General features: G+C 40.4%; 1 protein-coding gene across 4 annotated transcripts; it reads right to left on the bottom strand.

Moving 5' to 3' along the window:
* Positions 1-2,912: 2,912 nt before the first annotated feature.
* Positions 2,913-13,324, bottom strand: bicdl1 (BICD family like cargo adaptor 1). 4 transcript variants are annotated; one of them, XM_015015833.1, is made up of 8 exons: positions 13,317-13,324; positions 12,186-12,332; positions 10,976-11,155; positions 10,675-10,893; positions 9,839-9,982; positions 8,787-8,917; positions 7,944-8,064; positions 4,655-4,822 (listed from the first exon to the last, which is right to left on the bottom strand). In XM_015015833.1, exons 2-8 carry the CDS (start codon positions 12,324-12,326, stop codon positions 4,655-4,657), a joined length of 1,104 nt encoding a protein of 367 aa, XP_014871319.1. In that variant the 5' UTR covers positions 12,327-12,332; positions 13,317-13,324. The 4 variants fall into 4 exon arrangements, 3 of the variants coding, with proteins under 3 accessions (XP_014871321.1, XP_014871319.1, XP_014871320.1); XM_015015834.1 differs by lacking the exon at positions 13,317-13,324 and adding an exon at positions 12,482-13,310; XR_001421894.1 differs by lacking the exon at positions 13,317-13,324 and adding an exon at positions 6,691-6,808 and having other exon boundaries at positions 4,736-4,822; positions 12,186-12,426.
* Positions 13,325-13,709: the final 385 nt, after the last annotated feature.

Below are 13,709 nucleotides of genomic sequence, written 5' to 3'. Positions count from 1 at the left end.
AACACACTCAATGGGATCTCTGTGTTTCCCACTGCAACACACACTTCAACCTATGGTGGCCGGCATCAGGACGTCCAGCCAGACACACACAGAGACACTGGACAAGTTTTCAGATGTGAGGGAAAGAATTCATTCAGGCTGCAGTGTCAGAGACAAATTCAACCAGAAAAAAACAGACAGCATTTGCATCAAAATAAAGTCAACAGAATCAAACATAACATTTTTTTCTCTTCTTTTTTCCTGTAAGATGTGACATAAAAAAACAAAACAAAGAAACTGAAGTTTAGTTCCAGTACTGACTCCAATATGTTGGCTAATGTGATTATTGGTAACATAAAAACACTGACTGTGATCATCTCTGCTGGCCAGTATTATGTTATAAACTGATGCTTGAGGTTACTTTTTTTTTTTTTTAATTGGGTTGTTTGTGTCGTTTTTGCTTCACCTTAAAGAGAATTTATGGAGTAAACTGTTATATCAGGACAATATTGATAAAAATAACTCTTATCAAGACTATCTTAAGTAAGTAAATGTTTACACTAAAAGTGATTATTCACTAGTCTGACTAAAACCTGGAAATAACCTACTGGTTCATTTTCAAAACTGTTGTCTCTTGAAATGGCTCTTACAGGGACTGTCGATTGTTGAAGTTATGTCAAATGTTTTTAATTTGTTAATATTTTACCTTAATTCTTGCATACAGTACATAAGACTTTCTGTGTCTTCATTTACTAAAACATCCAGCTGATCCTGGAGGCAGCCAAGAAGAGCCAAGATTAAAGTGAAATTCTGACATCTTAAAAATAATTTTACTTAAAAAAAAAAAAACATCATTGAGGTTTATGCAGATTTTATCATTTGAGTCTATTAATCATTGTCATGTATGGCTTGGATGCTTATTTACAAAAAAAAATCTATTATGGAGGTAGGAAGTGATGCAGCGCTAAAGATCTTCCTGACTACTCAGAGTGAAACATGGAAATGTTTCCGGTCAGTATAACTCTGATATATAAAAACAAACACAGAGGTTATAGTGTACACCATTTTAACATGTATCCCTTAATTTTCTATTAGGTAGGTGTGTATAAATACTTAACATGTTCCATTCTCAGTATATTTCACAGAGGAAGACAGTTAGTGTTGCACAGCCTCCACCTCCATTTCCCTATAAAGACTTAAACCATCCAATGCAGTTGTGACAGGTTCATAAAAAATATGACCAAAGTCACTTTAAATTTCTTGTAATTGAATGGAGAGACGCACAGAGGTACAAGTTACCTTTGGGCTTGGCTCTTCTCAGACTAGCCGTTAGCTTCAGGCTCTACGATTAGCTGGTCTCAATTTATGCCAGATGAAGATAATTATGTAGTGCAGTCAAGATATTAGCTGCTCGTACATTTTTAACAGAACCTCAGTCCCAGTTCTTTTCATTTTAAGTCATTACCAATAACAGATTACCTGAAAATCACAAGGCCCATACATTAGCATACTTGACTTTTAGGGCTGTTTATTCATGCTAGCTAGCTTTGTGTTTAAATAAGCTAGGCTATCTTACCTCTAAAACCAGGGACACAGCTAGTTAGGCTCTATCCCTGAAGCATCAAAGCACTGTAGCTTGATAGATTTGAATGTGGGTGGTAACATTCACAGTGATGCTAAAATATAAACTTTAGCTAGCTGCGTACACCCCTTTCTAAATTCCAGTATTTGTTAAAATGAGACAAATTAAGCTAAGATAAATCTTGCTAAACATTTGTTTACATGCAGAAGCATTTAACTGCCAGAACAAGGAAATAAAGAAATACAGGAACGGTATCGTTATAATGAAATATGAAACTCATAAAACATTATAACAAGAAGGTTTCTTCTTTTAGTGGGATGCTGCTCCTGTATTTATTCACTAGTTTGGGTAGTTAAACACTTCTGTAAAAAAAACAAACAATAGAATAATATATAAATCTATTTATTTTCTTATAGATCATTTAAATGTGCAGACATTTTAGAATTTTGTGTGCAGGTCCAGTAAATTGCATCATATAGATAAAGAAGTTGAATAAATAATTTGAATTTATGAAATTTCTCTCACTGTGTGAGACCAAACAACAAAAGAGGAAAGAAAAAGAAACCAAAAGATACTTTGTTCCATCGAAGGAGTTTCAGTTCACAAGACATAAAAACAGTCGACAAAAACATTGTACAGATATGTCTTTCTACAAAAAGATTTTCTGTCAAAAAGTATGCTTTTTCTTATAAATATATCATCCAAACCTATTTGTCATTTTTATAAAAAAATCATTCTTTGGGTTGATCCTTCCCAACAACCAGCTGAGATGACGTGAAGACACCTGCATAGGTTTGCACAGCTTCATTAAACATGAGCTCAAACACACACAGACATGAGACATTAATGTGCCACACAGAAAATCATCCACGCTCAAAGATCTGAGCTCACCTCGTTGTGTTTCGCCAGTGGAGTCAGAAATGCCCCCCAAGTATGGAAGCCCGCAAGCTAAGAAATCAAAGTGCCTGTGAAATATTGAAACGAGAAATATGGAGGTAGACCATCTCCAGTAGGAGTGAATGCAAACGGTCACGTTGAATGCTGACAGCTGTGGTACACTGACATGCTTTTAACTGGTGGGATTCATAGTTATTGTTCATATAATAAATCCTAACCCCTTCTCAAGCTGATGTAAACAAGAAATTTGGTCAACTAGGAAGATGACTGACATCACGGAGACAACACTCAGCAGTGCTTTTTCTTCAAATGATGTCCATGATGTGAGCAGTAGGAAAACAATACCACTAAGATAGATTTAAGGAGTTCTTCCACCCCCACAAAGGTTTATTCATCTGTCAGGGTCGAGGATGGAGAGTCTCTTGAGGTCGTGACAACATCCCACAAACTCAAAAGTTCTTTTTTTAATTTAGTTTTCCTTCTGTTGCTTCAACCCAATCCTATCCTATTTAAGCTGAATATTTCAACGCCATGTTGATAAATTCTTAAACAAAGGACGGAAATTCATTAGAATGTTTTTTTAAATACAAAAGAACTAAGAAATTAAAATAAAACAAATTATTTATGTTCCCAAAGAAATTATAACAGGCCGGAGAATTTCACCAGGAGGCTGGCTGGCTGGCTTCACGTTCCCTTTGGGCTGTTGACTGGTTTAGATGGACTAGTGTGGCTAAGTACTCCCTGGTGTTTACAATAAAATTGTTAAAACACAAATTAAAAGTAATGTATTACAATTTGTGAAATTTTCAACAAAACTGGCGCCAAACAGTCAGGAGGAAATCCAGTCTCTCCAAAGGGCTAACTTCTCACAACCTTGTTCACGTCATGTCTCACATGGTTCATAATGACTGACAGACGTCTTGCCACAACATATTGTTTACATTTTGTGAATATGTTATTACTACTACGCTGTATGTCCACCACGGAAATGCTAGAATTTTAGCTACAGTTCTTGGTGTAACATCTGGGTTCAGCCCCGGCTATGAACGCTAATCAAGATGTTGTAAATCTTAAGTTTTAATTATTCCCCAACATTGATTTAGATTATCTGACGCAAGAGTGCAACCTTAGAAATTAAACAATAATTGTAAAAACCAATTGTAAACCAATAATTGCAAAATATAAAACCTCAACACAGTCCAGGAAGCGTTTCTCAACAGACCTTCTGTACTTAGCAAATAACGTAGGAGAAGGGGCTGGTTTTTATCAGGCTGGCTGTTTGTTCAAAAAAAATGAATAAATAAAAAGTTGTTGCACTTAGAAACTCAGTCTGAGATCTACTGCAAACAAAGCAACTAGCTACAATAGCTAAGGTGGTCAGAGGTTTCTTTAATTTTTTTCATTTTTTTTTTTTTTTACATTTTTAGAACTGCATTTTTAAAATGCCCATAAGTCTGTCCACCCATCCATTATCATACACTCTTGTCCCCAGTGGGGTCAGGAGGAGTGCTGGTGCCTATCTCCAGTGGTCACCAGTCCATCACAGTGCCCGTTAGTCATCCCCTCCATTTATATTCTTTCATTTGAGAATTGACCTTTTCCAGTTGTGTTGAACACGCCACGTTCACGTCCGTTTTTTTTTCCCCTGACACATGAATAAACCTGAGAGACTCCCCATCGTTGTGTTTACTCTGTCACTGCCAGAACTTCTCTTTACACTCTGAGCTCTACCTTAATACTTCAAACTTCTGCCTTTCCCCAGACTCCTCGGCCTGATAACTGAGATGCATACTGTACATGCTGAAACGCTTCAACATTGTTTTCCACCTCTACAGAGTTGGCAGTGGGTTTTGTAGGCACTACAAGGAAACCTTCCTCTGTGGAGGTAAACTTTGTGACCCTGTCCTGTTCTGTAAGACCAGAAAGCAAAGCGCTCTTTAGGGTGGATTGCTGAGCCAAAGCCTCTGGGGAAGTGTTGATTTTTATTTTATTTTTTTTTTACCTTCATTCATTTCCTTTCAGTAAGGAGCAGAGCAATGGGACAGATAAAGTGCAAAATGATCTGAACCTCCCCCCCAACATCAGCGCCTGTCTACCACCGCCTGTCTTTGGCTGAGCTGTTTACCCATACTCTCCCTCACCTGCGTCTGTCTCTGCGTGTCTCTGCTGTGCTTTAAGGGCCAGTTCCAACAGGGCTCAGTTCTTTTTGAAAAAAGAGAAAAGTCTCTTGTCCCGCTCAGAGACGCGGCGAGCTCGCCTCGGGGACTGACTCCTCGACGATCCGGACAGCGCGGCGTGGACCGAGCGCCACTCGTCCTGGTGCTTGTCCATCAGCTGCTGGTCAATCACTCTGTGCATGTCGTCCTACGGCCAGAGACAGCAAAGTGAACGAGAGAGAAGGGAACCGCAGAGAAACATAAACACAGATAGCGCCAGCCTGTGGGTGAGGTGGGGGGGGGGTTGAGATGTGAAACGACTGGACTCTGTCAAGTTAACTGCTGGTGTAATAATTCAAGAAGTACTGAAACAAGTCAAAATGCACAGTGTTGAGGTCTGATGTAACTCATAGGTTAAGTTAAAAACGAGTATAATTGAAGCAAAAGCTAATACCGTTTAACAGCGACTACTAAAAGCAGTTCTATTCAATGAATTTATCCGTTTTCTTCCATCATTGTGGAAGAAATTTAGCTCAAATGTTGTGTCCTGTGTTGTTAAGTTCACGGAGTCTCGATGTCCCACCACAGCAGTTCCTCCAGGGTGAGTTTGGATAGATTGTTGCAACTCCTATTCTGTCGTAGTTTGGGGCCATTAGCTGCGTCTTTGTTACAAATGTGCGCAAAACTTTGTTGGTATTCTGTTAATGTCAAAAAGACATAATGTCGCAGTTGCTGTGTTTCCATTACATAAGAAACTCACATGACTAAGTGTGTTCACGTATTAAGTCAATTAAAAACCCGTCACCCTCCCACCACTTCCTGGTGTCTTCTTCATGGTTTGCAGCAGTGGCAATATTGGGTTGTGGTTTGTGTGATGCGAAAAACACAGTTGGACCACAAATTTAGCTGAAACGTCTAGGAATCCCTGTTTGGACGTAACGAAACATGCTAACATGGACGGTTCGTATCCTTTTCAACATTTGACTGAAGACAAGTTCATTTTCACCTGCTGCACATTGAGGAGTGTGCACAAACATATTTTTCACAAACTCTCAATATGTGCTTAAAAATTAAACTATTTATTAGGACTAATCATTCAAATAATTGTCTAATAATTTAGTAACTAATTGTTAGCTGGAGTACAGACTCAAATGAAGGCGATGTGCTGAAAGGACAGATTCAGAGCAATTCATCCAAAACTGTACAAAAATAAGAACATTTTGCATTTAAGATAGAACCCTTTGACTTTAAGTACGCTGTACCCAAAACTCCTCAAGTGCTATAGTTTCAGCTCCACCTGGTTCAAATTGTGTAGAAAAAAAATCTCCTATCCGGCATCTTTTACTATCCAATTATTGGTCAGTTAATCTAAAAATAATCAACAGATCAGCCTCATACTGTATGGATAAGTCAAGCAGAAATGCTTGAGCTTTTCACATGTTGATGTTGGAAGGATTTTTTTTCCCCTGTAGATGCGTCGTTTGCTACAAATGATCAAATGTTCACTAAAGGAATGTTATGTTACTGCATATTAATGAAATGTTTACATTTCTATTTGAATTATTTGTTCATTTTCATCTTTTAATGTAGTTGTAATATTGTATAAAAGTACCATAACACAATGTGACAATTTTTTAACCAATTAATCAGAATAATCTATAAATAATGTAATGTTTAGTTGCAGCACTACTATTTATATTTATAGGCTTTCTTGTTTTACATGTTTAAAAATAAGTCTAGTCATTATGAACTACAGGCTCCTCTTTATGTTTGGCTTTCAGCCACCAGAGGGCTCTGACAGGCTGGAAGACCATTAAAAAGAAACACTCAGCACATAAAAACACATTTTCCCACAGCAGAAACACATTCAGTGCCAGCTTGCATGTGAAGCGGCACCAATATAAAACCATCGGTCACTAAATTGTGACCAGTGGAGAGAGAGAGAGAGAGAAGGTGGAGCAGGGATGATGAAGACGTGGATGGGTTCTAGCAGCCTGAATGAGCAGATCTTCAGCATGAAATGACTCGGCGTGCCATGGTCAGGTTAGAGCGGTGAGGCAGCGGCTCAGGGCTCACCTCTAAGGCAGAAGGGGGGGAGGTACCACGGGGGGAGAGAGGGTGGTACTGAAGTTGAGAAAGGCCACTAGATCAGAAACCACAAGAGCCAAACAGTAAAGAGCCCTGAGGAGGCGAACTGTGGGCGAGGAGAAGAGAGGAAAGAGCAGCTGGTTACAGAGGAGAGAGGGCGGGGAGGGAGACGGTGACATCTCCCCCTACTGGGCGCCGTCACACACAGCAGGTAAATATTAGGGCAAAGATTCTGTTAGCGGATTTAAAGCTACACTACGTAACTGTTTAGCAAAGATATGTTCTTCACATATTTGTTAAAACTGCCACAATGTGGAGACAAAACATCAAGCTCCTCCACCTCTTTAGAGGACCACTGCTGACGAACTGCACCGCTCCCGGTCAGAAGCAACAAATTATTTTACTGCAATGGATTCCCAAAACTGTTTTTGGGTGCAGGAAGATTATTTTGGAAGACATCCCACTTGGACTTTCTGATGTTCCTGGTTCTGGATGCATTCGGAAACCCTTCTTGGACTATGGTCAAGGACACGTGTCCACCATCTTGTCTTTATTAAATCTTAGACTTGGACTACAAAATGATGAAAATATGTAACCGTACATGTAACTTTCTTTGGTTTCTCCTTTGGACTGCACTGCTGCACTTTTGTTTTGTGTTATGTTTTGTTCTTAAAAACAAAAATTAATGAATATATTTTTTGGGGGAAAAAAAGCAACCAATCAGTGCCAGGAGGAAGGTTTTAGTGCTGTCAATCACTCTAGTGTACGCACTGAGAATGTCCTAACGGCGGAGAAACAACTTGCAGTTACAGGAAAACTGTTTATCCGCCGTGATCAGTTGCTATGCTAACTAGCATTAGCATTCATAGCAGGGTATGTTGGTTGTTTCTGACTGGTGTATTAATGCAGTTAGCACTGGTAGCACTGGGAGGAGGTAGAGGAGCTTTTTCACAGATTATTATACATTACTGTCACGACATAATGATGATTTTAACAAATATGTAAGAAAAAAAAACTTTTTTATAAAAGTTATGTACTGCAGCTTTTAGTCACAAATACGAGACTAGCTAGAGGAAGGGAATCGTGATGAGGAAAGTTAGTCTCAGTTCACTCAAATGGTGAATAAATGCACTTAAAAAAGCTGCCTGAACAGGTTGAGTTGCACTCCACATACAATTTTTTTTTTTTTTTCATTTTTAAAAAGCTGCTCCTTTGTTTACTTCCTGTCCTCTCTGACCCACCTGCCAAGCCTCCAGCTGCTGTGACAGGTTGAGTTTCTGCTGGATGGCGTCCAGAAGCTGGCTGTTCAGAGACATGATGTCTATTTTACATTTAGCCAGCTCCATTTCCACAGCTTTCTTCCTGCAATGCAGACACACACACACACACATACAAATACAGACATATTGAGTAAGAAGACAGGCTTCAGTATTTTTACATTTGCATAAACAAAAGCATAAGCTTTGTTTGAAACTGTTGCCAATCTCTACTATACTTCATGTAGATAAAATATGAAAGTGAAGATTAAAAACCCATTTTTACATCAAGTCTCAAGACAACATGTGATCGACCAACACAAAGTAGTGCGCAGTTTAACCAGAGAACATTATGAATAATGTCTTCATGACACTGTTGTAAAACAGAGGGTTTTCAGTCAGAGGCTTCTTCAGAGCAGCTGTAATGCAGACTGCTACAGGAGAACCTTCCGGCTCAGCATCAGCAATATAAATATTTAGTTTGCAGCTAAATGTTAGTTAATTTAGAGCTAACTAAAACTAAATTAAAACTAAATATTTAATATAGAATTGAGAACTAAATATTTACATTGTGAATGAAATATTTAATTGGAACTCTGATAATTGTAATGTATGAATAACGAGGTGAAAACATGACTTTGAAAAATAAACATCCACATTTCTTTCTCTGACAGGTTAAATAAACCTAAATATTGCTGCCGTTTCTTTTTTGTTGCCTAACTTTACGATGGCCACCCCGCTTATAACGAGTCAACATAAACCTCTTACAGTACATTTAGTTATATCTGTATTGTTTGTGTCAGTGTGCTGTTCTGTGTTTGACCCTACTTGGCGATGGCGTCGTCTCGGTCTCTTATGGCGCTCTGGAGCTGCTCACTGGGTTCTCGGACGTCCGCCATCGCCCTCATTCGCTCGTTCTCTTCCCTCAGAGAGCAGATCTCAATGGAGAGCAGCGCCATCTGGAGGTCGCACAGGAGGAACAGAGGGCAGTTGAGAGATGAACACTTTGTGCATTCCAAACAGCTCGGCTGGCACGGTTTAGTCAGAATGCTGCTCATGTGTGAAATAATGATTTGACCCAGTTAAAGTGCAGCTGACGTCAGACGGATGGTTGCAGGACTTGTTTTCGAGCAAAGAGAAGAAAGTCGGTTGCCCTGGTGGAGTGAAGGCAGGTTGGAGTCATGTCCTACATAACAACCCTTCATGAGTTTCCCCATCAACTCTGCTATTCTTGGACCTAAGACAGACATTCTTTTAGAAGAAACTTCCGCATACGATCTACCTCACAAAACTCTGAATAAAGTCCAACAGAGTGAGTGAGAGTGTTAAAGGGGCAGTATTGTGTATTTTCCAGCCAGTGGTATTTTATAGCACAATCAAGTAACTTTCTTAACTTCAGTTGTTGTGAAAATGCCATATATATCAAATATGAAAAAAGAAAATAAACTTTGTAACGTAATTGGGACTCTGTCGCTTTAAAAAGTCCTGCTCTTCCTGACACTCCACCTTCAGGAAGTCATCATGGCTCCTCTATTCACCCTTTAAGAACATTTTTACCAGAGTTTAACTGAGAAGTAGCTGATAATGAGCTCAGCCACATGCACAGTTCTACCAGGTGTTTACTAATTGCTGCTGGCTAGTCTAAAGGAGCTGAATGGGGGAGTCACCCAGCTAGGAAATTTGGAAACCTCAGCTATGAGGAGGAGCTGTGTCTCGAAGGCGGAGTTAGATCCACCCAAGAGTTTTGTACAGCTGAATGGTTGCTATGGAGATCAAAGGATTTCTCAAAGAATCGATGCAACACTACTGGAATGTTTTAGATAAGGGAGTAATGCAACAATGTTTTTGACACTGCTCCTTTAAGCTGAGCATCAGAATACCTGATTGTGCATCTGTAGCAGCTCCTCTTCATTGCCGCGTGTTTTGTGCTGCTCCGATTCATAAAGCTCTCTGACCTCCTGCAGTTCTTCTCCCATCTTCCTCACCTGCTCCTCTAGTGCCTCCTCATCACTGCGCCGTGAACCCTTCCAGAAGGAAACAAAAAACCACTTCACAAGTCACAGCCCGGGGAGGTGTACAGTCACCGCTCAGATGTCAATAGTGCTTCTTTTTTCAAGAAAAATATTGCACAGGGTCAGTTTCAGAAAAGTTTCTGCACATGGATCCATACAAATCCGCCCCTGACATTGTTTTAAACATGCCAAACCCACAGGGGGCAGTGTAGTGCAAAGTTAAAACGTATCCTGCTGCAATAAAATTGCTTCAAAACAACCATGATTCGTGTAAGGAATTAAACATGGCGCCAGGAGGTTAATTTGTGTGGAAACATGTAGATTGAATTACTTTTAACTAGCATATGAGAATATAGAGTTAATAAAACACAAGACAGCGTTGATTAGGAATCATGTCACAGCAAGTATTTGTTGCAGGCTAATGCGCTGGACCTTTAATCTTCGTTTTCCCACCAATGCAGTTTTCTCAAATATCCACTTTGGTTGGAGTCTTTAGTAATAAGTAAATGCATAAAAATGCATTTGTTTTCCCAGATATCCTAGCAGTTAGGTTTAGCCTGAATGGCAAAGAGTTATGTACTGCGGAAAAAATATTTACTACTTGGTGCCTCTTAAAAGAACCTCACTCAACTCAAAATGTAATTTAAAAAAAATAAATAAATGAATTTAGAATTTGAGCCAGAAAGCCAGCTCTGATCCTTTACCGTAGACTCATTCCCATCCAGCAGATTCTGTGTTAACCTCCGTAGCTCTAATAGGCTGGTGTGAAGGCTCCCTGTAGGCACATCCTTGACCGAGGACGTCTCCGAGGACTCATCCATGGAGGAGTCGGTGGAGAGTGCCGAGTCTGTGACATCGTTTCCCCGGAGATGGGAACAGAGTGAGCGGACTTCGCAATAGGCCTCCCAGAGTTGTAGACGCAGCTATAACGGGAAGCGTTTAGATGTTAGCGGTCCATGCTTTCAGCTAGCAATGCTACACGGAGAGCGGACGAGTCAGGGCTACCTGTTCCCTCTCCTGCTCCTGCTCCTCCTGCTCCATGCTCTGCTCTATCTCACACAGCAGGTTGGACGGGTGGGGGCTGAGAGTTTGAAGACTGTGCTCCTCAGTTAGCTCGGCCAACTTAGCCGTCAGTTGTCTGTGGGACACCTGGACCTCCTGAAGCTCCAGCTGGCTTTGTCGCAACTAGACATAACAGAGCAGTTAAATCTTTTAATTTGTTGCTATCATCTATCTGAAAAAAAAAAAAAAACCTCTCAGTGACATGCAAAAAAAGTTGATTTATACAACCATGTCTATGATGGAGACGTTTCCCAAACTTTACATGTCTTAGTGGTGTCCTTCAGCCTGAGTCTATATTACTGTGACTAGAGATCAGGTGAAGTGAAATGTAAAGAAAATAACAGTTGATAAAAAATAATGACTAAAACTCTGATCTGTTCTGCCGCAAAATAGTCTGGCAGCTTCATTTCAGTTAGCTTGTTGTTAGCTTGAGGATAGTAATTTTATGTGAATTAGGAGAGCAGAAAGGTGCTATTGACATCACCATGGTTACCACCAACATAGGTATATGGCTGAAAAACATATCACAAGACAAGCTTTTCAGTCAATTGATAATTATTGATTTTTGTTTTTGTTTTGTGGTGATGTAACCTTCCCTGTTTTATCCACAATTTCCTCTCTTACTTTACTCCATGCCTTGTGTTAAAACAGGCAGCACAGAGGTCCCTTCCCTCCAAGAAAACTATAACTAAAGTTGTTTTCTTATTTTGCACAGCTTGTTTTAACATCTGGAAAAGGAACTTTCCAGATAACAGTGAGCGTTTCCACTGGTCTGTGTCACATCAGTAGCGTGGCCCCCTGAGACCTTTGCTGTGTGGCAATGCCTTAAGATGGAAAGGGCTCGGTGATGAAATCAATAACGAATGAGATCAACAAGACAAAAATGTTGAAATTGTGGATTCAAAAAAACTCAGTCACACTGAAAACTGACTGCCTCTTTGCAAGCACTTGATTTATTTCCCAGTAAAAAGTCCTGAAACGGTTACTATTGAACTTGACTACACCAGAAACACAGCTGACAAAAAACATCCAACAAGACAGGAGCAGAAAAGTTTGTGGAAAAGCAAACAAAATCTTGTGAAATTCAAAATGTTTGGTCCTAAGTATTGAATTAGATTAAATAGCTATTAAGACCCCTTTGGCCTGGATTCACCTGAAGGTCCTTCTCGTGGCACTGCTTCTCAAGCACCAGCGTCCGCTCCCGCAGGTCGTCCACGGTGTTCTGCAGCAGCTCGTTCTCCTCGATCATGGCGGTCACCCGGCGCTCCAGCTCCATCTTCCTCTCCGACAGCATCTTAATCTAACATGTCACACGGAGGTGGTTAGACGCTATGCAGCGGAATACTGAGAGCTGAGTGGAGAAACTTGGTTGCTCGCAGAAAATCAAGTCATGGAACTTATTAAAGGTTATGTTTGTTTTTTCTGGGTTTTTTTTTTTTTTTTTTTTACCTCTGGAGCAAGCTGGGCTCTTGCACAAGATTAAAAAGTACTCCCACTGGTCTGAAGAATGTGTGTTGCCTAGCACGAGTGTGGGTGTCGGTTGCCACCCTCGTCCTCAGGAATGCTCTGGTATCCTTAAGCATCTACGCAAAGCTTGGTTTGAGCCTGTTCATTACCCTGCCACTTCAACGGCCTTCAACCGAAGCCTTTCAGAATAACAACCGTTTTCCCCCCTGAATCTGCCTGAGCAGCTCCCCCCATTAAACAAAAATCACATCTTGTTCCTTTTTATCCCCTGACCTACATCTGGTAACCTACTTCACAACGCGGCCGCTCGAAGGTGGATCTGTTGTGCTTCTCTGTCGTTCAAAGTTCTACGCTGTGACATCCTGGGTTTTTACCTTTTTTAAAATATGTGTTTTCATGCAAAACAGACTGGAAAGTCGTTAGTCATCAGCACATGTCATACGAAGGCAACTCGCAGGGAAAGTGGGAGCATCCAGACATTGCAGCATCTCGGCTAAATATAGAGCAGTAGCCTCTTCGCCCAATTATAGCGCAGGCTCTGCAGTCTGGGTGTTTTCTCACTGCAACAGAATAGCTGAACTCGCAGAGCTCCTCATCAACACATATCATGACCACACCTCCTGCTCCTGTTGACACATTTGCCATGATTGATGCCAAAAAGAAAGACACCAGCAAATAGAATTGCGTATGTTATCATGACATCTACCGGACAAAAACATGAAGGATGTTCCCTGAAAACAGGGTACTTGTTAGAGGCAACACTGTAAAGAGGGACACAGACGTCACATGCAGCATGCAGTCTGACGGAACCACTCACTTCGAGCCCTTGCTGCCCCAGCCGAGACAAAAGGAGAGGGAAGCAGCAACAGAGAGACAGAAATGTTAAGATAAAAGAAGACGAGATGACACTTCAGTAATAATCCCATCCTTGTCATCTGTTCTCTGAGAATTAAACTATGACTGGAAACTTTAAAGCAAACATCAGCTACAGGCTAAACTTTTTTTCTGCTCTTTTTTTTCTTTAGCAAACAGTATGCTAGAAACAGTGACTTATTTGAAGCATGTTTTACAAGGAGTTTTAATCTGCACCTCTCATTAGAAATGCAGAATCTCAAGGTTTTGCAGCATAAACTCTGAGTTTTCCAATCAGTAACAGGAGGAAACTTAATCGCTAACCAGCCACTGGTAAAACAACACTCTTTATGTGGAA

This window comes from Poecilia latipinna, unplaced genomic scaffold (genome assembly GCF_001443285.1).
Source record: "Poecilia latipinna isolate Pla-1442-1.1 unplaced genomic scaffold, P_latipinna-1.0 Scaffold1959, whole genome shotgun sequence".
NCBI lineage: Eukaryota > Metazoa > Chordata > Actinopteri > Cyprinodontiformes > Poeciliidae > Poecilia > Poecilia latipinna.
This window is presented reverse-complemented; position numbering and strand designations above follow the sequence as displayed.

What these genes read in the sequence shown, in the direction of transcription:
- bicdl1 (XM_015015833.1), bottom strand. Translation starts at nt 12,326, where the DNA reads ATGCTGTCGGAGAGGAAGATGGAGCTGGAGCGCCGGGTGACCGCCATG. An exon ending in TGCTACAGATGCACAATCAG is followed by an intron (nt 8,918 to 9,838) that starts GTATTCTGATGC and finishes TGCGACCTCCAG; the next exon opens with ATGGCGCTGCTCTCCATTGA. An exon ending in CGAGACGACGCCATCGCCAA is followed by an intron (nt 8,065 to 8,786) that starts GTAGGGTCAAAC and finishes TCTGCATTGCAG; the next exon opens with GAAGAAAGCTGTGGAAATGG.